General features: G+C 52.4%; 1 protein-coding gene across 1 annotated transcript in view; it reads left to right on the forward strand.

Moving 5' to 3' along the window:
• Positions 1-25833, forward strand: part of nvl (nuclear VCP like) — a 287895-nt gene that overhangs the window by 148233 nt on the left and 113829 nt on the right. Inside the window, exon 13 of the mRNA XM_041188172.1 lies at positions 23465-23609. Within this exon, the coding sequence (XP_041044106.1) occupies positions 23465-23609 (145 nt within the window). The remainder of the gene's footprint in view (positions 1-23464; positions 23610-25833) is intronic.

A 25833-nucleotide genomic window follows, 5' to 3' on the forward strand; every position in this document is an offset into this window, starting at 1 on the left:
GTGGGTATGGGCTGGTGTGAGAGCGTGGGGTTTGAGTGTATAACTGTGTGGGTATGGGCTGGTGTGAGGGTGTGGGGTTTGAGTGTATAACTGTGTGGGTATGGGCTGGTGTGAGGGGGTGAGGTTTGGCTGTAAAACTGGGTATGGGCTGGTGTGAGAGGGTTTGGTTTGAGTGTATAACTGTGTGGGTATGGGCTGGTTTGAGAGGGTGGGGTTTGAGTGTATCACTGTGGGTATGGGCTGGTGTGAGGGGGTGGGGTTTGAGTGTATAACTGTGTGGGTATGGGCTGGTGTGAGAGCGTGGGGTTTGAGTGTATAACTGTGTGGGTATGGGCTGGTGTGTGGGGGTGGGGTTTGAGTGTATAACTGTGGGTATGGGCTGGTTTGTGGGGGTGGGGTTTGATTGTATAACTGTGTGGGTACAGGCTGGTGTGAGCGGGTGGGGTTTGTGTGTACAACTGTGGGTATGGGCTGGTGTGAGTGGGTGGGGTTTGTGTGTATAACTGTGTGGGTATGGGCTGGTGTGAGAGGGTTTGGTTTGAGTGTATAACTGTGTGGGTATGGGCTGGTTTGAGAGGGTGGGGTTTGAGTGTATCACTGTGGGTATGGGCTGGTGTGAGGGGGTGGGGTTTGAGTGTATAACTGTGTGGGTATGGGCTGGTGTGAGAGCGTGGGGTTTGAGTGTATAACTGTGTGGGTATGGGCTGGTGTGAGGGGGTGGTGTTTGAGTGTATAACTGTGTGGGTATGTTTTGGTGTGAGGGGTTGGGATTTGAGTGTATAACTGTGTGGGTACGGGCTGGTGTGAGGGGCTGGAGTTTGAGTGTATAACTGTGGGTATGGGCTGGTGTGAGAGGGTGGGGTTTGAGTGTATAACTGTGTGGGTATGGGCTGCTGTGAGGGGGTGGGGTTTGAGTGTATAACTGTGTGGGTATGGGCTGGTGTGAGGGGGTGGGGTTTGAGTGTATAACTGTGTGGGTATGGGCTGGTGTGAGAGGGTGGGGTTTGGCTGTACAACTGTGTGGGTATGGGCTGGTGTGAGGGGGGTGGGATTTGAGTGTATAACTGTGTGGGTATGGTCTGGTTTGAGGGGGTGGGGCTTGGCTTTACAACTGTGTGGGTATGGGCTGGTGTGAGGGGGTGGGATTTGAGTGTATAACTGTGTGGGTATGGGCTGGTGTGAGGGGTTGGGATTTGAGTGTATAACTGTGTGGGTATGGGCTGGTGTGAGGGGGTGGGGTTTGAGTGTATAACTGTGTGGTTGTGGGCTGGTGTGCGATGGTGGGATTTGAGTGTATAACTGTGTGGGTATGGGCTGGTGTGAGGGGGTGGGGTTTGAGTGTATAACTGTGTGGGTATGGGCTGGTGTGAGGGGGTGGGGTTTTGCTGTATAACTGTGTGGGTATGGGCTATTGTGAGGGGGTGGGGTTTGAGTGTATAACTGTGGGTATGGGCTGGTGTGAGGGGGTGGGATTTGAGTGTATAACTGTGTGGGTATGGGCTGGTGTGAGGGGGTGGGATTTGAGTGTATAACTGTGTGGGTATGGGCTGGTGTGAGGGGGTGGGATTTGAGTGTATCACTGTGGGTATGGGCTGGTGTGAGAGGGTGGGGTTTGAGTGCATAACTGTGTGGGTATGGGCTGGTGTTAGAGGGTGCGGTTTGAGTGTATAACTGTGTGGGTATGGGCTGGTGTGAGGGGGTGGGGTTTGAGTGTATAACTGTGTGGGTATGGGCTGGTGTGAGGGGGTGGGCTTTGAGTGTATAACTGTGTGGGTATGTTTTGGTGTGAGGGGTTGGGATTTGAGTGTTTAACTGTGTGGGTACGGGCTGGTGTGAGGGGGTGGGGTTTGAGTGTATAACTGTGGGTATGGGCTGGTGTGAGAGGGTGGGGTTTGAGTGTATAACTGTGTGGGTATGGGCTGGTGTGAGAGGGTGGGTTTTGAGTGTATAACTGTGTGAGTATGGGCTGGTGTGAGGGGGTGGGGTTTGAGTGTATAACTGTGAGTATGGGCTGGTTTGTGGGGGTGGGGTTTGAGTGTATAACTGTGTGGGTACAGGCTGGTGTGAGCGGGTGGGGTTTGTGTGTATAACTGTGGGTATGGGCTGGTGTGATTGGGTGGGGTTTGTGTGTATAACTGTGTGGGTATGGGCTGGTGTCAGAGGGTGGGGTTTGAGTGTATAAGTGTGTGGGTATGGGCTGGTGTGAGAGGTTGGGGTTTGAGTGTATAACTGTGTGGGTATGGGCTGGTGTGAGGGGGTGTGGTTTGGCTGTATAACTGTGGGTATGGGCTGGTGTGAGAGGGTTTGGTTTGAGTGTATAACTGTGTGGGTATGGGCTGGTTTGAGAGGGTGGGGTTTGAGTGTATCACTGTGGGTATGGGCTGGTGTGAGGTGGTGGGGTTTGAGTGTATAACTGTGTGTGTATGGGCTGGTGTGAGGGGGTGGGATTTGAGTGTATAACTGTGTGGGTATGGGCTGGTTTGAGGGGGTGGGGCTTGGCTTTACAACTGTGTGGGTATGGGCTGGTGTGAGGGGGTGGGGATTTGAGTGTATAACTGTGTGGTTATGGGCTGGTGTGAGGGTTTGGAGTTTGAGTGTATAACTGTGTGGGTGTGGGCTGGTGTGAGGGGTTGGGATTTGAGTGTATAACTGTGTGGGTATGGGCTGGTGTGAGAGGGTGGGATTTGAGTGTATAACTGTGTGGGTATGGGCTGGTGTGAGGGGGTGGGGTTTGAGTGTATAACTGTGTGGCTATGGGCTGGTGTGAGGGGGTGGGGTTTTGCTGTATAACTGTGTGGGTATGGGCTGGTGTGAGGGGGTGGGATTTGAGTGTATAACTGTGTGGGTATGGGCTGGTGTGAGGGGGTGGGATTTGAGTGTATAACTGTGGGTATGGGCTGGTGTGAGGGGTGGGGTTTGAGTGTATAACTGTGTGGGTATGGGCTGGTGTAGAGGGTGGCGGTTTGAGTGTATAACTGTGTGGGTATGGGCTGGAGTGAGGGGGTGGGGTTTGAGTGTATAACTGTGTGGGTATGGGCTGGTGTGAGTGGGTGGGGTTTGAGTGTATAACTGTGTGGGTATGGTTTGGTGTGAGGGGTTGGGATTTGAGTGTATAACTGTGTGGGTACGGGCTGGTGTGAGGGGGTGGGGTTTGAGTGTATAACTGTGGGTATGGGCTGGTGTGAGAGGGTGGGCTTTGAGTGTATAACTGTGTGGGTATGGGCTGGTGTGAGAGGGTGGGTTTTGAGTGTATAACTGTGTGAGTATGGCCTGGTGTGAGGGGGTGGGGTTTGAGTGTATAACTGTGGGTATGGGCTGGTTTGTGGGGGTGGGGTTTGAGTGTATAACTGTGTGGGTACAGGCTGGTGTGAGCGGGTGGGGTTTGTGTGTATAACTGTGGGTATGGGCTGGTGTGAGTGGGTGGGGTTTGTGTGTATAACTGTGTGGGTATGGGCTGGTGTGAGAGGGTGGGGTTTGTGTGTATAACTGTGTGGGTATGGGCTGGTGTGAGAGGGTGGGGTTTGAATGTATAACTGTGTGGGTATGGGCTGGTGTGAGAGGTTGGGGTTTGAGTGTATAACTGTGTGGGTATGGGCTGGTGTGAGGTGGTGAGGTTTGGCTGTATAACTGTGGGTATGGGCTGGTGTGAGAGGGTTTGGTTTGAGTGTATAACTGTGTGGGTATGGGCTGGTTTGAGAGGGTGGGGTTTGAGTGTATCACTGTGGGTATGGGCTGGTGTGAGGGGGTGGGGTTTGAGTGTATAACTGTGTGGGTATGGGCTGGTGTGAGAGCGTTGGGTTTGAGTGTATAACTGTGTGGGTATGGGCTGGTGTGAGGGGGTGGGGTTTGAGTGTATAACTGTGGGTATGGGCTGGTTTGTGGGGGTGGGGTTTGAGTGTATAACTGTGTGGGTACAGGCTGGTGTGAGCGGGTGGGGTTTGTGTGTATAACTGTGGGTATGGGCTGGTGTGAGTGGGTGGGGTTTGTGTGTATAACTGTGTGGGTATGGGCTGGTGTGAGAGGGTGGGGTTTGAGTGTATAACTGTGTGGGTATGGGCTGGTGTGAGAGGTTGGGGTTTGAGTGTATAACTGTGTGGGTATGGGCTGGTGTGAGGGGGTGTGGTTTGGCTGTATAACTGTGGGTATGGGCTGGTGTGAGAGGGTTTGGTTTGAGTGTATAACTGTGTGGGTACGGGCTGGTTTGAGAGGGTGGGGTTTGAGTGTATCACTGTGGGTATGGGCTGGTGTGAGGGGGTGGGGTTTGAGTGTATAACTGTGTGGGTATGGGCTGGTGTGAGGGGTTGGGGTTCGAGTGTATAACTGTGTGGGTACGGGCTGGTGTGAGGGGGTGGGGTTTGAGTGTATAACTGTGGGTATGGGCTGGTGTGAGAGTGTGGGGTTTGAGTGTATAACTGTGTGAGTATGGGCTGGTGTGAGGGGGTGGGGTTTGAGTGTATAACTGTGGGTATGGGCTGGTTTGTGGGGGTGGGGTTTGAGTGTATAACTGTGTGGGTACAGGCTGGTGTGAGGGGGTGGGGTTTGTGTGTATAACTGTGGGTATGGGCTGGTGTGAGTGGGTGGGGTTTGAGTGTATAACTGTGTGGGTATGGGCTGGTGTGAGAGGGTGGGGTTTGAGTGTATAACTGCGGGCATGGGCTGGTGTGAGGAGGTGGGGTCTGAGTGTATCACTGTGGGTGTGGGCTGGTGTGAGATGGTGGGGTTTGAGTCTATAACTGTGTGGGTACGGGCTGGTGTGAGGGGGTGGAATTTGAGTGTATAACTGTGTGGGTATGGGCTGGTGTGAGGGTGTGGGGTTTGAGTGTATAACTGTGTGGGTATGGGCTTGTGTGAGAGGGTGGGGTTTGAGTGTCTAACTGTGTGGTTATGGGCTGTTGTGAGTGGGTTGGGTTTGAGTGTATCACTGTGGGTATGGGCTGGTGTGAGGGGGTGGGGTTTGAGTGTATCAGTGTGGGTATGGGCTGGTGTGAGAGGTTGGGGTTTGAGTGTATAACTGTGTGGGTATGGGTTTGTGTGAGAGGGTGGGGTTTGAGTGTATAACTGTGTGGGTATGGGCTGGTGTGAGAGGGTGGGGTTTGAGTGTATAACTGTGTGGGTATGGGCTGGTGTGAGGGGGTGGGGTTTGAGTGTATAACTGTGTGGATATGGGCTGGTGTGAGGGGGTGGGGTTTGAGTGTATAACTGTGTGGGTATGGGCTGGTGTGAGAGGGTGGGGTTTGGCTGTACAACTGTGTGGGTATGGGCTGGTGTGAGGGGGTGGGATTTGAGTGTATAACTGTGTGGGTATGGGCTGGTTTGAGGGGTTGGGGCTTGGCTTTACAACTGTGTGGGTATGGGCTGGTGTGAGGGGGTGGGATTTGAGTGTATAACTGTGTGGGTATGGGCTGGTGTGAGGGGGTGGGGTTTGTGTGTATAACTGTGGGTATGGGCTGGTGTGAGTGGGTGGGTTTTGAGTGTATAACTGTGTGGGTATGGGCTGGTGTGAGGTGGTGGGGTTTGAGTGTATAACTGTGGGTATGGGCTGGTTTGAGGGGGTGGGATTTGAGTGTATAACTGTAGGTACTGGCTGGTGTGAGAGGGTGGGGTTTGCGTGTATAACTGTGTGGGTATGGGCTGGTGTGAGGGGGTGGGTTTTGAGTGTATAACTGTGTGGGTATGGGCTGGTGTGAGTGGGTGGGATTTGAGTGTTTAACTGTGTGCGTATGGGCTAATGTGAGGGGGTGGTGTTTGGCTGTATAGCTGTGTGGGTATGGGCTGGTGTGAGTGGGTGGGGTTTGAGTGTTTAACTGTGTGGGTATGGGCTGGTGTGAGAGGGTGGGATTTGAGTGTATAACTGCGGGCATGGGCTGGTGTGAGGAGGTGGGGTCTGAGTGTATCACTGTGGGTATGGGCTGGTTTGAGAGGGTGGGGTTTGAGTGTATCACTGTGAGTATGGGCTGTTGTGAGGGGGTGGGGTTTGAGTGTATAACTGTGTGGGTATGTTTTGGTGTGAGGGGTTGGGATTTGAGTGTATAACTGTGTGGGTACGGGCTGGTGTGAGGGGGTGGGGTTTGAGTGTATAACTGTGTGGGTATGTTTTGGTGTGAGGGGTTGGGATTTGAGTGTATAACTGTGTGGGTACGGGCTGGTGTGAGGGGGTGGGGTTTGAGTGTATAACTGTGGGTATGGGCTGGTGTGAGAGGGTGGGTTTTGAGTGTATAACTGTGTGGGTACAGGCTGGTGTGAGGGGGTGGGGTTTGTGTGTATAGCTGTGGGTATGGGCTGGTGTGAGTGGGTGGGGTTTGTGTGTATAACTGTGTGGGTATGGGCTGGTGTGAGAGGGTGGGGTTTGAGTGTATAACTGTGTGGGTATGGGCTGGTGTGAGAGGGTGGGGTTTGAGTGTATAACTGCGGGCATGGGCTGGTGTGAGGAGGTGGGGTCTGAGTGTATCACTGTTGGTATGGGCTGGTGTCAGATGGTGGGGTTTGAGTCTATATCTGTGTGGGTATGGGCTGGTGTGAGGGTGTGGGGTTTGAGTGTATTACTGTGTGGGTATGGGCTTGTGTGAGAGGGTGGGGTTTGAGTGTATAACTGTGTGGGTATGGGCTGTTGTGAGTGGGTTGGGTTTGAGTGTATCACTGTGGGTATGGGCTGGTGTGAGGGGGTGGGGTTTGAGTGTATCAGTGTGGGTATGGGCTGGTGTGAGAGGTTGGGGTTTGAGTGTATAACTGTGTGGGTATGGGTTTGTGTGAGAGAGTGGGGTTTGAGTGTATAACTGTGTGGGTATGGGCTGGTGTGAGAGGGTGGGGTTTGAGTGTATAACTGTGTTGGTATGGGCTGGTGTGAGAAGTTGTGGTTTGAGTGTATAACTGTGTGGGTATGGGCTGGTGTGAGGGGGTGGGGTTTGAGTGTATAACTGTGTGGGTATGGGCTGGTGTGAGAGGGTTGGATTTGAGTGTATAACTCTGTGGGTATGGGCTGGTGTGAGGGGGTGGGGTTTGAGTGTATAACTGTGTGGGTATGGGCTGGTGTGAGGGGGTGGGGTTTGGCTGTATAACTGTGTGGGTATGGGCTGGTGTGAGGGGGTGGGGTTTGAGTGTATAACTTTGTGGGTATGGGCTGGTGTGAGGGGCTGGGGTTTGAGTGTATAACTGTGGGTATGGGCTGGTGTGAGAGGGTGGGGTTTGAGTGTATAACTGTGGGTATGGGCTGGTGTGAGGGGGTGGGATTTGAGTGTATAACTGTGTGGGTATGGGCTGGTGTGAGGGGGTGGGATTTGAGTGTATAACTGTGGGTATGGGCTGGTGTGAGGGGGTCGGGTTTGAGTGTATAACTGTGTGTGTATGGGCTGGTGTGAGGGGGTGGGGTTTGAGTGTGTAACTGTGTGGGTATGGGCTGGTGTGAGGGGGTGGGGTTTGAGTGTATAACTGTGTGGGTATGGGCTGGTGTGAGAGGGTGGGGTTTGGCTGTTCAACTGTGTGTGTATGGGCTGGTGTGAGGGGGTGGGATTTGAGTGTATAACTGTGTGGGTATGGGCTGGTTTGAGGGGGTGGGGTTTGGCTTTACAACTGTGTGTGTATGGGCTGGTGTGAGGGGGTGGAATTTGAGTGTATAACTGTGTGGGTATGGGCTGGTATGAGGGGTTGGAGTTTGAGTGTATAACTGTGTGGGTATGGGCTGGTGTGAGGGTTTGGGATTTGAGTGTATAACTGTGTGGGTATGGGCTGGTGTGAGGGGGTGGGGTTTGAGTGTATAACTGTGTGGGTATGGGCTGGTGTGAGAGGGTGGGATTTGAGTGTATAACTGTGTGGGCATGGGCTGGTGTGCGGGGGTGGGGTTTGAGTGTATAACTGTGTGGGTATGGGCTGGTGTGTGAGGGTGCGGTTTGAGTGTATAACTGTGTGGGTATGGGCTGGTGTGAGGGGGTGGTGTTTGAGTGTATAACTGTGTGGGTATGGGCTGGTTTGAGGGGGTGGGATTTGAGTGTATAACTGTGTGGGTATGGGCTGGTGTGAGGGGGTGGGATTTGAGTGTATAACTGTGGGTATGGGCTGGTGTGAGGGGGTCGGGTTTGAGTGTATAACTGTGTGGGTATGGGCTGGTGTGAGAGGGTGCGGTTTGAGTGTATAACTGTGTGGGTATGGGCTGGTGTGAGGGGGTGGGGTTTGAGTGTATAACTGTGTGGGTATGGGCTGGTTTGAGGGTTGGGATTTGAGTGTATAACTGTGTAGGTACGGGCTGGTGTGAGGGGGTGGGGTTTGAGTGTATAACTGTGTGGGTATGGGCTGGTGTGAGGGGGTGGGATTTGAGTGTATAACTGTGTGGGTATGGGCTGGTGTGAGGGGGTGGGGTTTGAGTTGATAACTGGGTCGGTATGGGCTGGTGTGAGGGGGTGGGGCTTGGTTGTGTTACTGTGGGTATGGGCTCGTGTGAGAGGGAGGGGTTTGAGTGTATAACTACGTGGGTACGGGCTGGTGTGAGGGGGTGGGGTTTGAGTGTATAACTGTGGGTATGGGCTCGTGTGAGAGGGAGGGGTTTGAGTGTATAACTATGTGGGTACGGGCTGGTGTGAGGGGGTGGGATTTGAGTGTATAACTGTGTGGGCCTGGGCTGGTGTGCGGGGGTGGGGTTTGAGTGTATAACTGTGTGGGTATGGGCTGGTGTGAGAGGGTGCGGTTTGAGTGTATAACTGTGTGGGTATGGGTTGGTGTGAGGGGGTGGCGTTTTGTGTATAACTGTGTGGGTATGGGCTGGTTTGAGGGGGTGGGATTTGAGTGTATAACTGTGTAGGTACGGGCTGGTGTGAGAGGGTGGGGTTTGAGTGTATAACTGTGTGGGTATGGGCTGGTGTGAGGGGGTGGGATTTGAGTGTATAACTGTGTGGGTATGGGCTGGTGTGAGTGGGTGGGATTTGAGTGTATAACTGTGTGCGTATGGGCTAGTGTGAGGGGGTGGTGTTTGGCTGTATAGCTGTGTGGGTATGGGCTGGTGTGAGTGGGTGGGGATTTGAGTGTTTAACTGTGTGGGTATGGGCTGGTGTGAGAGGGTGGGATTTGAGTGTATAACTGCGGGCATGGGCTGGTGTGAGGAAGTGGGGTCTGAGTGTATCACTGTGGGTATGGGCTGGTGTGAGATGGTGGGGTTTGAGTCTATAATTTTGTGGGTACGGGCTGGTGTGAGGGGGTGGAATTTGAGTGTATAACTGTGTGGGTCTGGGCTGGTGTGAGGGGGTGGGATTTGTGTTTATAACTGTGTGGGTATGGGCTGTTGTGAGGGGGTGGGATTTGTGTTTATATCTGTGTGGGTATGGGCTGGTGTGAGGGTGTGGGGTTTGAGTGTATAACTGTGTGGGTATGGGCTGGTGTGAGGGTGTGGGGTTTGAGTGTATAACTGTGTGGGTATGGGCTGGTGTGAGGGTGTGGGGTTTGAGTGTATAACTGTGTGGGTATGGGCTGGTGTGAGGGGGTGAGGTTTGGCTGTATAACTGTGGGTATGGGCTGGTGTGAGAGGGTTTGGTTTGAGTGTATAACTGTGTGGGTATGGGCTGGTTTGAGAGGGTGGGGTTTGAGTGTATCACTGTGGGTATGGGCTGGTGTGAGGGGGTGGGGTTTGAGTGTTTAACTGTGTGGGTATGGGCTGGTGTGAGAGCGTGGGTTTTGAGTGTATAACTGTGTGGGTATGAGCTGGTGTGAGGGGGTGGGGTTTGAGTGTATAACTGTGTGGGTATGTTTTGGTGTGAGGGGTTGGGATTTGAGTGTATAACTGTGTGGGTACGGGCTGGTGTGAGGGGGTGGGGTTTGAGTGTATAACTGTGTGGGTATGGGCTGGTGTGAGGGGGTGAGGTTTGGCTGTAAAACTGGGTATGGGCTGGTGTGAGAGGGTTTGGTTTGAGTGTATAACTGTGTGGGTATGGGCTGGTTTGAGAGGGTGGGGTTTGAGTGTATCACTGTGGGTATGGGCTGGTGTGAGGGGGTGGGGTTTGAGTGTATAACTGTGTCGGTATGGGCTGGTGTGAGAGCGTGGGGTTTGAGTGTATAACTGTGTGGGTATGGGCTGGTGTGAGGGGGTGGGGTTTGAGTGTATAACTGTGGGTATGGGCTGGTTTGTGGGGGTGGGGTTTGATTGTATAACTGTGTGGGTACAGGCTGGTGTGAGCGGGTGGGGTTTGTGTGTACAACTGTGGGTATGGGCTGGTGTGAGTGGGTGGGGTTTGTGTGTATAACTGTGTGGGTATGGGCTGGTGTGAGAGGGTTTGGTTTGAGTGTATAACTGTGTGGGTATGGGCTGGTTTGAGAGGGTGGGGTTTGAGTGTATCACTGTGGGTATGGGCTGGTGTGAGGGGGTGGGGTTTGAGTGTATAACTGTGTGGGTATGGGCTGGTGTGAGAGCGTGGGGTTTGAGTGTATAACTGTGTGGGTATGGGCTGGTGTGAGGGGGTGGTGTTTGAGTGTATAACTGTGTGGGTATGTTTTGGTGTGAGGGGTTGGGATTTGAGTGTATAACTGTGTGGGTACGGGCTGGTGTGAGGGGCTGGAGTTTGAGTGTATAACTGTGGGTATGGGCTGGTGTGAGAGGGTGGGGTTTGAGTGTATAACTGTGTGGGTATGGGCTGCTGTGAGGGGGTGGGTTTTGAGTGTATAACTGTGTGGGTATGGGCTGGTGTGAGGGGGTGGGGTTTGAGTGTATAACTGTGTGGGTATGGGCTGGTGTGAGAGGGTGGGGTTTGGCTGTACAACTGTGTGGGTATGGGCTGGTGTGAGGGGGTGGGATTTGAGTGTATAACTGTGTGGGTATGGTCTGGTTTGAGGGGGTGGGGCTTGGCTTTACAACTGTGTGGGTATGGGCTGGTGTGAGGGGGTGGGATTTGAGTGTATAACTGTGTGGGTATGGGCTGGTGTGAGGGCTTGGGATTTGAGTGTATAACTGTGTGGGTATGGGCTGGTGTGAGGGGGTGGGGTTTGAGTGTATAACTGTGTGGTTGTGGGCTGGTGTGCGATGGTGGGATTTGAGTGTATAACTGTGTGGGTATGGGCTGGTGTGAGGGGGTGGGGTTTGAGTGTATAACTGTGTGGGTATGGGCTGGTGTGAGGGGGTGGGGTTTTGCTGTATAACTGTGTGGGTATGGGCTATTGTGAGGGGGTGGGGTTTGAGTGTATAACTGTGGGTATGGGCTGGTGTGAGGGGGTGGGATTTGAGTGTATAACTGTGTGGGTATGGGCTGGTGTGTAGGGGTGGGATTTGAGTGTATAACTGTGTGGGTATGGGCTGGTGTGAGGGTGTGGGATTTGAGTGTATCACTGTGGGTATGGGCTGGTGTGATTTGGTGGGGTTTGAGTGCATAACTGTGTGGGTATGGGCTGGTGTTAGAGGGTGCGGTTTGAGTGTATAACTGTGTGGGTATGGGCTGGTGTGAGGGGGTGGGGTTTGAGTGTATAACTGTGTGGGTATGGGCTGGTGTGAGGGGGTGGGCTTTGAGTGTATAACTGTGTGGGTATGTTTTGGTGTGAGGGGTTGGGATTTGAGTGTTTAACTGTGTGGGTACGGGCTGGTGTGAGGGGGTGGGGTTTGAGTGTATAACTGTGGGTATGGGCTGGTGTGAGAGGGTGGGGTTTGAGTGTATAACTGTGTGGGTATGGGCTGGTGTGAGAGGGTGGGTTTTGAGTGTATAACTGTGTGAGTATGGGCTGGTGTGAGGGGGTGGGGTTTGAGTGTATAACTGTGGGTATGGGCTGGTTTGTGGGGGTGGGGTTTGAGTGTATAACTGTGTGGGTACAGGCTGGTGTGAGCGGGTGGGGTTTGTGTGTATAACTGTGGGTATGGGCTGGTGTGATTGGGTGGGGTTTGTGTGTATAACTGTGTGGGTATGGGCTGGTGTCAGAGGGTGGGGTTTGAGTGTATAAGTGTGTGGGTATGGGCTGGTGTGAGAGGGTGGGGTTTGAGTGTATAACTGTGTGGGTATGGGCTGGTGTGAGGGGGTGGGATTTGAGTGTATAACTGTGTGGGTATGGGCTGGTGTGAGGGGGTGGGGTTTGAGTTGATAACTGGGTCGGTATGGGCTGGTGTGAGGGGGTGGGGCTTGGTTGTGTTACTGTGGGTATGGGCTCGTGTGAGAGGGAGGGGTTTGAGTGTATAACTATGTGGGTACGGGCTGGTGTGACGGGGTGGGGTTTGAGTGTATAACTGTGGGTATGGGCTCGTGTGAGAGGGAGGGGTTTGAGTGTATAACTATGTGGGTACGGGCTGGTGTGAGGGGGTGGGATTTGAGTGTATAACTGTGTGGGCCTGGGCTGGTGTGCGGGGGTGGGGTTTGAGTGTATAACTGTGTGGGTATGGGCTGGTGTGAGAGGGTGCGGTTTGAGTGTATAACTGTGTGGGTATGGGTTGGTGTGAGGGGGTGGCGTTTTGTGTATAACTGTGTGGGTATGGGCTGGTTTGAGGGGGTGGGATTTGAGTGTATAACTGTGTAGGTACGGGCTGGTGTGAGAGGGTGGGGTTTGAGTGTATAACTGTGTGGGTATGGGCTGGTGTGAGGGGGTGGGATTTGAGTGTATAACTGTGTGGGTATGGGCTGGTGTGAGTGGGTGGGATTTGAGTGTATAACTGTGTGCGTATGGGCTAGTGTGAGGGGGTGGTGTTTGGCTGTATAGCTGTGTGGGTATGGGCTGGTGTGAGTGGGTGGGGTTTGAGTGTTTAACTGTGTGGGTATGGGCTGGTGTGAGAGGGTGGGATTTGAGTGTATAACTGCGGGCATGGGCTGGTGTGAGGAAGTGGGGTCTGAGTGTATCACTGTGGGTATGGGCTGGTGTGAGATGGTGGGGTTTGAGTCTATAATTTTGTGGGTACGGGCTGGTGTGAGGGGGTGGAATTTGAGTGTATAACTGTGTGGGTCTGGGCTGGTGTGAGGGGGTGGGATTTGTGTTTATAACTGTGTGGGTATGGGCTGTTGTGAGGGGGTGGGATTTGTGTTTATATCTGTGTGGGTATGGGCTGGTGTGAGGGTGTGGGGTTTGAGTGTATAACTGTGTGGGTATGGGCTGGTGTGAGGGTGTGGGCTTTGAGTGTATAACTGTGTGGGTATGGGCTGGTGTGAGGGTGTGGGGTTTGAGTGTATAACTGTGTGGGTATGGGCTGGTGTGAGGGGGTGAGGTTTGGCTGTATAACTGTGGGTATGGGCTGGTGTGAGAGGGTTTGGTTTGAGTGTATAACTGTGTGGGTATGGGCTGGTTTGAGAGGGTGGGGTTTGAGTGTATCACTGTGGGTATGGGCTGGTGTGAGGGGGTGGGGTTTGAGTGTTTAACTGTGTGGGTATGGGCTGGTGTGAGAGCGTGGGGTTTGAGTGTATAACTGTGTGGGTATGAGCTGGTGTGAGGGGGTGGGGTTTGAGTGTATAACTGTGTGGGTATGTTTTGGTGTGAGGGGTTGGGATTTGAGTGTATAACTGTGTGGGTACGGGCTGGTGTGAGGGGGTGGGGTTTGAGTGTATAACTGTGGGTATGGGCTGGTGTGAGAGGGTGGGGTTTGAGTGTATAACTGTGTGAGTATGGGCTGGTGTGAGGGGGTGGGGTTTGAGTTTATAACTGTGGGTATGGGCTGGTTTGTCGGGGTAGGGTTTGAGTGTATAACTGTGTGGGTACAGGCTGGTGTGAGCGGGTGGGGTTTGTGTGTATAACTGTGGGTATGGGCTGGTGTGAGTGGGTGGGGTTTGTGTGTATAACTGTGTGGGTATGGGCTGGTGTGAGAGGGTGGGGATTGAGTGTATAACTGTGTGGGTATGGGCTGGTGTGAGAGGTTGGGGTTTGAGTGTATAACTGTGTGGGTATGGGCTGGTGTGAGGGGGTGAGGTTTGGCTGTAAAACTGGGTATGGGCTGGTGTGAGAGGGTTTGGTTTGAGTGTATAACTGTGTGGGTATGGGCTGGTTTGAGAGGGTGGGGTTTGAGTGTATCACTGTGGGTATGGGCTGGTGTGAGGGGGTGGGGTTTGAGTGTATAACTGTGTCGGTATGGGCTGGTGTGAGAGCGTGGGGTTTGAGTGTATAACTGTGTGGGTATGGGCTGGTGTGAGGGGGTGGGGTTTGAGTGTATAACTGTGGGTATGGGCTGGTTTGTGGGGGTGGGGTTTGATTGTATAACTGTGTGGGTACAGGCTGGTGTGAGCGGGTGGGGTTTGTGTGTACAACTGTGGGTATGGGCTGGTGTGAGTGGGTGGGGTTTGTGTGTATAACTGTGTGGGTATGGGCTGGTGTGAGAGGGTTTGGTTTGAGTGTATAACTGTGTGGGTATGGGCTGGTTTGAGAGGGTGGGGTTTGAGTGTATCACTGTGGGTATGGGCTGGTGTGAGGGGGTGGGGTTTGAGTGTATAACTGTGTGGGTATGGGCTGGTGTGAGAGCGTGGGGTTTGAGTGTATAACTGTGTGGGTATGGGCTGGTGTGAGGGGGTGGTGTTTGAGTGTATAACTGTGTGGGTATGTTTTGGTGTGAGGGGTTGGGATTTGAGTGTATAACTGTGTGGGTACGGGCTGGTGTGAGGGGCTGGAGTTTGAGTGTATAACTGTGGGTATGGGCTGGTGTGAGAGGGTGGGGTTTGAGTGTATAACTGTGTGGGTATGGGCTGCTGTGAGGGGGTGGGTTTTGAGTGTATAACTGTGTGGGTATGGGCTGGTGTGAGGGGGTGGGGTTTGAGTGTATAACTGTGTGGGTATGGGCTGGTGTGAGAGGGTGGGGTTTGGCTGTACAACTGTGTGGGTATGGGCTGGTGTGAGGGGGTGGGATTTGAGTGTATAACTGTGTGGGTATGGTCTGGTTTGAGGGGGTGGGGCTTGGCTTTACAACTGTGTGGGTATGGGCTGGTGTGAGGGGGTGGGATTTGAGTGTATAACTGTGTGGGTATGGGCTGGTGTGAGGGCTTGGGATTTGAGTGTATAACTGTGTGGGTATGGGCTGGTGTGAGGGGGTGGGGTTTGAGTGTATAACTGTGTGGTTGTGGGCTGGTGTGCGATGGTGGGATTTGAGTGTATAACTGTGTGGGTATGGGCTGGTGTGAGGGGGTGGGGTTTGAGTGTATAACTGTGTGGGTATGGGCTGGTGTGAGGGGGTGGGGTTTTGCTGTATAACTGTGTGGGTATGGGCTATTGTGAGGGGGTGGGGTTTGAGTGTATAACTGTGGGTATGGGCTGGTGTGAGGGGGTGGGATTTGAGTGTATAACTGTGTGGGTATGGGCTGGTGTGAGGGGGTGGGATTTGAGTGTATAACTGTGTGGGTATGGGCTGGTGTGAGGGTGTGGGATTTGAGTGTATCACTGTGGGTATGGGCTGGTGTGATTTGGTGGGGTTTGAGTGCATAACTGTGTGGGTATGGGCTGGTGTTAGAGGGTGCGGTTTGAGTGTATAACTGTGTGGGTATGGGCTGGTGTGAGGGGGTGGGGTTTGAGTGTATAACTGTGGGTATGGGCTGGTGTGAGAGGGTGGGGTTTGAGTGTATAACTGTGTGGGTATGGGCTGGTGTGAGAGGGTGGGTTTTGAGTGTATAACTGTGTGAGTATGGGCTGGTGTGAGGGGGTGGGGTTTGAGTGTATAACTGTGGGTATGGGCTGGTTTGTGGGGGTGGGGTTTGAGTGTATAACTGTGTGGGTACAGGCTGGTGTGAGCGGGTGGGGTTTGTGTGTATAACTGTGGGTATGGGCTGGTGTGATTGGGTGGGGTTTGTGTGTATAACTGTGTGGGTATGGGCTGGTGTCAGAGGGTGGGGTTTGAGTGTATAAGTGTGTGGGTATGGGCTGGTGTGAGAGGTTGGGGTTTGAGTGTATAACTGTGTGGGTATGGGCTGGTGTGAGGGGGTGTGGTTTGGCTGTATAACTGTGGGTATGGGCTGGTGTGAGAGGGTTTGGTTTGAGTGTATAACTGTGTGGGTATGGGCTGGTTTGAGAGGGTGGGGTTTGAGTGTATCACTGTGGGTATGGGCTGGTGTGAGGTGGTGGGGTTTGAGTGTATAACTGTGTGTGTATGGGCTGGTGTGAGGGGGTGGGATTTGAGTGTATAACTGTGTGGGTATGGGCTGGTTTGAGGGGGTGGGGCTTGGCTTTACAACTGTGTGGGTATGGGCTGGTGTGAGGGGGTGGGATTTGAGTGTATAACTGTGTGGTTATGGGCTGGTGTGAGGGTTTGGAGTTTGAGTGTATAACTGTGTGGGTGTGGGCTGGTGTGAGGGGTTGGGATTTGAGTGTATAACTGTGTGGGTATGGGCTGGTGTGAGGGGGTGGGATTTGAGTGTATAACTGTGTGGCTATGGGCTGGTGTGAGAGGGTGGGATTTGAGTGTATAACTGTGTGGGTATGGGCTGGTGTGAGTGGGTGGGGTTTGAGTGTATAACTGTGTGGCTATGGGCTGGTGTGAGGGGGTGGGGTTTTGCTGTATAACTGTGTGGGTATGGGCTGGTGTGAGGGGGTGGGGTTTGAGTGTATAACTGTGGGTATGGGCTGGTGTGAGGTGGTGGGGTTTGAGTGTATAACTGTGGGTATGGGCTGGTGTGAGAGGGTGGGGTTTGAGTGTATAACTGTGGGTATGGGTTGGTGTGAGGGGGTGGGATTTGAGTGTATAACTGTGTGGGTATGGGCTGGTGTGAGGGGGTGGGATTTGAGTGTATAACTGTGGGTATGGGCTGGTGTGAGGGGGTGGGGTTTGAGTGTATAACTGTGTGGGTATGGGCTGGTGTTAGAGGGTGCGGTTTGAGTGTATAACTGTGTGGGTATGGGCTGGAGTGAGGGGGTGGGGTTTGAGTGTATAACTGTGTGGGTATGGGCTGGTGTGAGTGGGTGGGGTTTGAGTGTATAACTGTGTGGGTATGTTTTGGTGTGAGGGGTTGGGATTTGAGTGTATAACTGTGTGGGTACGGGCTGGTGTTTGGGGGTGGGGTTTGAGTGTATAACTGTGGGTATGGGCTGGTGTGAGAGGGTGGGGTTTGAGTGTATAACTGTGTTGGTATGGGCTGGTGTGAGAGGGTGGGTTTTGAGTGTATAACTGTGTGAGTATGGCCTGGTGTGAGGGGGTGGGGTTTGAGTGTATAACTGTGGGTATGGGCTGGTTTGTGGGGGTGGGGTTTGAGTGTATAACTGTGTGGGTACAGGCTGGTGTGAGCGGGTGGGGTTTGTGTGTATAACTGTGGGTATGGGCTGGTGTGAGTGGGTGGGGTTTGTGTGTATAACTGTGTGGGTATGGGCTGGTGTGAGAGGCTGGGGTTTGAATGTATAACTGTGTGGGTATGGGCTGGTGTGAGAGGTTGGGGTTTGAGTGTATAACTGTGTGGGTATGGGCTGGTGTGAGGGGTTGAGGTTTGGCTTTATAACTGTGGGTATGGGCTGGTGTGAGAGGGTTTGGTTTGAGTGTATAACTGTGTGGGTATGGGCTGGTTTGAGAGGGTGGGGTTTGAGTGTATCACTGTGGGTATGGGCTGGTGTGAGGGGGTGGGGTTTGAGTGTATAACTGTGTGGGTATGGGCTGGTGTGAGAGCGTGGGGTTTGAGTGTATAACTGTGTGGGTATGGGCTGGTGTGAGGGGGTGGGGTTTGAGTGTATAACTGTGGGTATGGGCTGGTTTGTGGGGGTGGGGTTTGAGTGTATAACTGTGTGGGTACAGGCTGGTGTGAGCGGGTGGGGTTTGTGTGTATAACTGTGGGTATGGGCTGGTGTGAGTGGGTGGGGTTTGTGTGTATAACTGTGTGGGTATGGGCTGGTGTGAGAGGGTGGGGTTTGAGTGTATAACTGTGTGGGTATGGGCTGGTGTGAGAGGTTGGGGTTTGAGTGTATAACTGTGTGGGTATGGGCTGGTGTGAGGGGGTGTGGTTTGGCTGTATAACTGTGGGTATGGGCTGGTGTGAGAGGGTTTGGTTTGAGTGTATAACTGTGTGGGTACGGGCTGGTTTGAGAGGGTGGGGTTTGAGTGTATCACTGTGGGTATGGGCTGGTGTGAGGGGGTGGGGTTTGAGTGTATAACTGTGTGGGTATGGGCTGGTGTGAGGGGTTGGGGTTCGAGTGTATAACTGTGTGGGTACGGGCTGGTGTGAGGGGGTGGGTTTTGAGTGTATAACTGTGGGTATGGGCTGGTGTGAGAGTGTGGGGTTTGAGTGTATAACTGTGGGTATGGGCTGGTGTGAGAGGTTGGGTTTTAAGTGTATAACTGTGTGGGTACGGGCTGGTGTGAGGGGGTGGGATTTGAGTGTATAACTGTGTGAGTATGGGCTGGTGTGAGGGGGTGGGGTTTGAGTGTATAACTGTGGGTATGGGCTGGTTTGTGGGGGTGGGGTTTGAGTGTATAACTGTGTGGGTACAGGCTGGTGTGAGGGGGTGGGGTTTGTGTGTATAACTGTGGGTATGGGCTGGTGTGAGTGGGTGGGGTTTGAGTGTATAACTGTGTGGGTATGGGCTGGTGTGAGAGGGTGGGGTTTGAGTGTATAACTGCGGGCATGGGCTGGTGTGAGGAGGTGGGGTCTGAGTGTATCACTGTGGGTGTGGGCTGGTGTGAGATGGTGGGGTTTGAGTCTATAACTGTGTGGGTACGGGCTGGTGTGAGGGGGTGGAATTTGAGTGTATAACTGTGTGGGTATGGGCTGGTGTGAGGGTGTGGGGTTTGAGTGTATAACTGTGTGGGTATGGGCTTGTGTGAGAGGGTGGGGTTTGAGTGTATAACTGTGTGGTTATGGGCTGTTGTGAGTGGGTTGGGTTTGAGTGTATCACTGTGGGTATGGGCTGGTGTGAGGGGGTGGGGTTTGAGTGTATCAGTGTGGGTATGCGCTGGTGTGAGAGGTTGGGGTTTGAGTGTATAACTGTGTGGGTATGGGTTTGTGTGAGAGGGTGGGGTTTGAGTGTATAACTGTGGGTATGGGCTGGTGTGAGAGGGTGGGGTTTGAGTGTATAACTGTGTGGGTATGGGCTGGTGTGAGGGGGTGGGGTTTGAGTGTATAACTGTGTGGGTATGGGCTGGTGTGAGGGTGTGGGGTTTGAGTGTATAACTGTGTGGGTATGGGCTGGTGTGAGAGGGTGGGGTTTGGCTGTACAACTGTGTGGGTATGGGCTGGTGTGAGGGGGTGGGATTTGAGTGTATAACTGTGTGGGTATGGGCTGGTTTGAGGGGGTGGGGCTTGGCTTTACAACTATGTGGGTATGGGCTGGTGTGAGGGGGTGGGATTTGAGTGTATAACTGTGTGGGTATGGGCTGGTGTGAGGGGTTGGAGTTTGAGTGTATAACTGTGTGGGTATGGGCTGGTGTGAGGGGTTGGGATTTGAGTGTATAACTGTGTGGGTATGGGCTGGTGTGAGGGGTTGGGGTTTGAGTGTATAACTGTGTGGGTATGGGCTGGTGTGAGAGGGTGGGATTTGAGTGTATAACTGTGTGGGTATGGGCTGGCGTGAGGGGGTGGGGTTTGAGTGTATAACTGTGTGGGCATGGGCTGGTGTGAGGGGGTGTGGTTTGGCTGTATAACTGTGTGGGTATGGGCTGGTGTGAGGGGGTGGTGTTTGGCTGTATAACTGTGTGGGTATGGGCTGATGTGAGGGAGTGGGGTTTGAGTGTATAACTGTGTGGGTATGGGCTGGTGTGAGGGGGTGGGGTTTGAGTGTATAACTGTGGGTATGGGCTGGTGTGAGAGGGTGGGGTTTGAGTGTATAACTGTGGGTATGGGCTGGTGTGAGGGGGTGGGATTTGAGTGTATAACTGTGGGTATGGGCTGGTGTGAGGGGGTGGGATTTGAGTGTATAACTGTGGGTATGGGCTGGTGTGAGGGGGTGGGGTTTGAGTGTATAACTGTGGGTATGGGCTGGTGTGAGAGGGTGCGGTTTGAGTGTATAACTGTGTGGGTATGGGCTGGTGTTAGGGGGTGGGGTTTGAGTGTATAACTGTGTGGGTATGGGCTGGTTTGAGGGGGTGGGATTTGAGTGTATAACTGTGTAGGTACGGGCTGGTGTGAGAGGGTGGGGTTTGAGTGTATAACTGTGTGGGTATGGGCTGGTGGGAGGGGGTGGGTTTTGGCCCTATAACTGTGTGGGTATGGGCTGGTGTGAGGGGATGGGATTTGAGTGTATAACTGTGTGGGTATGGGCTGGTGTGAGGGGCTGGGGTTTGAGTTGATAACTGGGTCGGTATGGGCTGGTGTGAGGGGGTGGGGCTTGGTTGTGTTACTGTGGGTATGGGCTCTTGTGAGAGGGAGGGGTTTGAGTGTATAACTATGTGGGTACGGGCTGGTGTGAGGGGGTGGGGTTTGAGTGTATAACTGGGTATGGGGGCTGGTGTGAGGGGGTGGGATTTGAGTGTATAACTGTGTGGGCATGGGCTGATGTGATGGGGTGGGGTTTGAGTGTATAACTGTGTGGGTATGGGCTGGTGTGAGAGGGTGCGGTTTGAGTGTATTACTGTGTGGGTATGGGCTGGTGTGAGGGGGTGGGGTTTGAGTGTATAACTGTGTGGGTATGGGCTGGTTTAAGGGGGTGGGATTTGAGTGTATAACTGTGTAGGTACGGGCTGGTGTGAGAGGGTGGGGTTTGCGTGTATAACTGTGTGGGTATGGGCTGGTGTGAGGGGGTGGGTTTTGAGTGTATAACTGTGTAGGTATGGGCTGGTGTGAGTGGGTGGGATTTGAGTGTATAACTGTGTGCGTATGGGCTAATGTGAGGGGGTGGTGTTTGGCTGTATTGTTGTGTGGGTATGGGCTGGTGTGAGTGGGTGGGGTTTGAGTGTTTAACTGTGTGGGTATGGGCCGGTGTGAGAGGGTGGGATTTGAGTGTATAACTGCGGGCATGGGCTGGTGTGAGGAGGTGGGGTCTGAGTGTATCACTGTGGGTATGGGCTGGTGTGATATGGTGGGGTTTGAGTCTATTACTGTGTGGGTACGGGCTGGTGTGAGGGGGTGGAATTTGAGTGTATAACTGTGTGGGTCTGGGCTGGTGTGAGGGGGTGGGATTTGTGTTTATAACTGTGTGGGTATTGGCTGGTGTGAGTGGGTGGGATTTGTGTTTATAACTGTGTGGGTATGGGCTGGTGTGAGGGTGTGGGGTTTGAGTGTATAACTGTGTGGGTATGGGCTGGTGTGAGAGGTTGGGGTTTGAGTGTATAACTGTGTGGGTATGGGCTGGTGTGAGGGGGTGAGGTTTGGCTGTATAACTGTGGGTATGGGCTGGTGTGAGAGGGTTTGGTTTGAGTGTATAACTGTGTGGGTATGGGCTGGTTTGAGAGGGTGGGGTTTGAGTGTATCACTGTGAGTATGGGCTGGTGTGAGGGGGTGGGGTTTGAGTGTATAACTGTGTGGGAATGGGCTGGTGTGAGAGCGTGGGGTTTGAGTGTATAACTGTGTGGGTATGGGCTGGTGTGAGGGGGTGGGGTTTGAGTGTATAACTGTGTGGGTATGTTTTGCTGTGAGGGGTTGGGATTTGAGTGTATAACTGTGTGGGTAGGGGCTGGTGTGAGGGGGTGGGGTTTGAGTGTATAACTGTGGGTATGGGCTGGTGTGAGAGGGTGGGTTTTGAGTGTATAACTGTGTGGGTACAGGCTGGTGTGAGGGGGTGGGGTTTGTGTGTATAACTGTGGGTATGGGCTGGTGTGAGTGGGTGGGGTTTGTGTGTATAACTGTGTGGGTATGGGCTGGTGTGAGAGGGTGGGGTTTGAGTGTATAACTGTGTGGGTATGGGCTGGTGTGAGAGGGTGGGGTTTGAGTGTATAACTGCGGGCATGGGCTGGTGTGAGGAGGTGGGCCTGAGTGTATCACTGTGGGTATGGGCTGGTGTGAGATGGTGGGGTTTGAGTCTATAACTGTGTGGGTACGGGCTGGTGTGAGGGGGTGGAATTTGAGTGTATAACTGTGGGTATGGGCTGGTGTGAGGGTGTGGGGTTTGAGTGTATACCTGGGTATGGGCTGGTGTGAGGGGGTGGGGTTTGAGTGTATAACTGTGTGGGTATGGGCTGGTGTGAGGGGGTGGGGTTTGAGTGTATAACTGTGTGGGTATGGGCTGGTGTGAGGGGGTGCGGTTTGTGTGTATAACTGTGGGTATGGGCTGGTTTGCGGGGGTGGGATTTGGGTTTATAACTATGGTGTGAGCGGCTTATGATATTGTCATAGCGCAGATGTTAGAATTGATCTTTTTGTAGATTATAGCTGGGCACTTGGAGAAACTCTTGGTAATCTGGAAGAACCAGCATGGTTGTGTGAAAGGGAACTCATGTTTGATCCATTTGTTGGAGTTTTTTGAAGCAGTAAAGGGCAACCTGTAGATGTAGTGTACTTGGATTTCAAGAAGGCATTTGATAAGGTGCCACATCAAATCTTTTTGCAGAAAATAAAAGCACATGGTGTAGATGGTAACATATTAGCATGGATAGAAGATTGTCTGGCTGGCAGAAAGCAGAGAGTATGTATAACTGGGCCTTTTTCTGATTGGCAGAATGTGGCGAGTGGAGTCCCAGATGCGTCTGCACGGGGGCCTCAACTTTTGTGTTTTTACATCAATGACTTCGATGAGGGGAGTGAAGACTTGGTAGCTAAATTTGCAGATGACACAAAGATAGGTAGAAAAGAAAGTATGTTGTGAAGAGGGTATGAGGAGGTTGAAGATGGATATAGATTGAGTGAGTGGACAAACGTATGGAAGAAATAATATAATGTGTGAAATTGTTTACTTTGACAGGAAGAACAAAAAAGCAGAGTATTACTTAAATGGAGAACGGCTGCATAATTCTGAGGTCCTGAGGGATCTGGGTATTCTCATACATGAATCACAAGAAAGTTAGTAGCAGGTCCAGCAAGTAATTAAGAAGGCTAATAGAATATTATCCTTTATTGTGAGAGGGATTGAACATAAAAGTAAGGATGTAATGCTTCAGCTGTACAGGGCATTGGTGAGACCTCGAATACTGAGTACAGTTTTGGTCTCCTTATTTAAGGAAGGATTTAAGTGCATTGGAGGCGGTTCAAAGGAGGTTTACCAGATTGATATCTGGAATGAGTGGATTGTCTTATGAGCAAAGGTTAGACGGACAGGGCTTGTTTCCACTCGAATTTAGAAGAGTGAGGGGTGATTTGATTAAGTATAGAAAATCCTGAATTGCCTTGACAAGGTGGACATCGAAAGGATGTTTCCTCATGTGGGTGAGTCCAGAATTAGGGGGCACTGCTTTAAAATTAGGGATCTCCCTTTTAGGGCAGAGATGAGGAGAATTATTTTTGAGGATTGTGAGACTCTCCGCTTCAGTAAGCGGTGGAGGTGGGGGGTCATTGAATATTTTTGAGGCGGAGGTCGAGTGATTCTTGTTAGGCAAGGAATCAAAGGTTAGTGGGGTTAGTTGGGAACGTGAAATTAGAAACAGAAACAGATCTTAATGAATGGCGGAGCAGGCTTGAGGGGCCGAATGCCCCACTTATGCTCCAATTTCTTATATTCGATTGTACACCTCGGTAAGATTTGATGGGTGTTCTTTATGCTTTTGTTCCAGACATGAACAATCTGGCAGGCAGCACACAGGTTTTAGTTATTGGTGCAACAAACAGGCCAGACTCATTGGACCCAGCACTGCGACGGGCAGGACGCTTTGACCGGGAGATCTGCCTGGGAATTCCGAGTGAACGATCCCGTGAACAGTGAGTACTTCGATCAATCTGTACCCGTGCAGTGGGGATGAGTTGATCAGTCACCCCGTAAGTTAATGGACTCATCCTGTGATGGGTCACCCCATAAGTTAATGGACTCACCCTGTGATGGGTCATCCGTATAGTTAATGGACACACACTGTGATGGGTCAGCCCTATAGTTAATGGACTCACCCTGTAACTGGTCACTCCCTGTAGTTAGTGGGCTCACCCTGTGACGGGCCTCTCCCTGTAGTTAATGGACTCGCCCTGTAACTGGTCACTCCCTGAAGTTAATGTACTCGCCCTGTGACGAGCCACTGCCTTTAGTTAATGCACTCGCCCTGTAACTGGTCACTCCCTGTAGTTAATGGACTCACCCTGTGACGTGCCACTCCCTGTAGTTAATGGACTCACCCTGTGACGGGCCACTCCCTGTAGTTAATGGACTCTCCCTGTAACTGGTCACTCCCTGTAGTTAATGGACTCACCCTGTGACATGCCACTCCCTGTAGTTAATGGACTCACCCTGTAACTGGTCACTCCCTGTAGTTAATGGACACGCCCTGTGACGTGCCACTCCCTGTAGTTAATGGACACGTCCTGTGACGGGCCACTCCATGTAGTTAATGGACTCGCCCTGTAACTGGTCACTCCCTGTAGTTAATGGACTCGCCCTGTAACTGGTCACTCCCTGTAGTTAATGGGCTCACCCTGTGACGTGCCACTCCCTGTAGTTAATGGACACGCCCTGTGACGGGCCACTCCCTGTAGTTAATGGACAGGACACTGCCTGTAGTTAATGGACTCGCCCTGTAACTGGTCACTCTCTGTAGTTAATGGACTCACCCTTTAACTGGTCACTCCCTGGAGTTAATGGACTCGCCCTGTAACTGGTCACTCCCTGTAGTTAATGGACTCACCCTGTAACTGGTCACTCCCTGTAGTTAATGGACTCAGCCTGTAACTGGTCACTCCCTGTAGTTAAAGGACTCATCCTGTAACTGGTCACTCCCTGTAGTTAATGGACTCACCCTGTAACTGGTCACTCCCTGTAGTTAATGGACTCACCCTGTAACTGCTCACTCCCTGTAGTTAAAGGACTCGCCCTGTAACTGGTCACTTCCTGTAGTTAATGCATTCGCCCTGTAGCTGGTCACTCCCTGTAGTTAATGGACTCGACCTGTAACTGGTCACTCCCTGTAGTTAATGGACTCGCCCTGTAACTGGTGACTCCCTGTAGTTAATGGACTCACCCTGTAACTGGTCACTTCCTGTAGTTAATGGACTCATCCTTAACTGATCACTCCCTGTAGTTAATGGACTCACCCTTTAACTGGTCACTCCCTGTAGTTAATGGACTCGCCCTGTGACAGGTCACTCCCTGTAGTTAATGGACTCGCCCTGTAACTGGTCACTCCCTGTAGTTAATGGACTCGCCCTGTAACTGGTCACTCCCTGTAGCTAATGGACTCGCCCTGTAATTGGCCACTCCCTGTAGTTAATAGACTCGCCCTGTAACTGGTCACACCCTGTCGTTAATGGACTCGCCCTGTAACTGGTGACTCCCTGTAGTTAATGGACTCACCCTGTAACTGGTCACTCCCTGTAGTTAATGGACTCACCGTATAACTGGTCACTCCCTGTAGTTAATGGACTCACCCTGTAACTGATCACTCCCTGTAGTTAATGGACTCGCCCTGTGACGGGTCACTCCCTGTAGTTAATGGACTCGCCCTGTAACTGGTGACTCCCTGTAGTTAATGGACTCACCCTGTAACTGGTCACTCCCTGTAGTTAATGGACTCACCGTATAACTGGTCACTCCCTGTAGTTAATGGACTCGCCCTGTAACTGATCACTCCCTGTAGTTAATGGACTCGCCCTGTGACGGGTCACTCCCTGTAGTTAATGGACTCGCCCTGTAACTCGTCATTCCCTGTAGTTAATGGACTCACCCTCTAACTGGTCACACCCTGTAGTTAATGGACTCACCCTGTAAATGGTCACTCCCCGTAGTTAATGGACTCAACCGGTAACTGGTCACTCCCTGTAGTTAAAGGACTCGCCCTGTAACTGGTCACTCCCTGTAGTTAATGGACTCACCCTGTAACTGGTCACTCCCTGTAGTTAATGTACTCACCCTGTAATTGGTCACTCCCTGTAGTTAAAGGACTCGCCCTGTAACTGGTCACTTCCTGTAGTTAATGCATTCGCCCTGTAGCTGGTCACTCCC

This window comes from Carcharodon carcharias, chromosome 5 (genome assembly GCF_017639515.1).
Source record: "Carcharodon carcharias isolate sCarCar2 chromosome 5, sCarCar2.pri, whole genome shotgun sequence".
In the NCBI taxonomy this organism is placed as follows: domain Eukaryota; kingdom Metazoa; phylum Chordata; class Chondrichthyes; order Lamniformes; family Lamnidae; genus Carcharodon; species Carcharodon carcharias.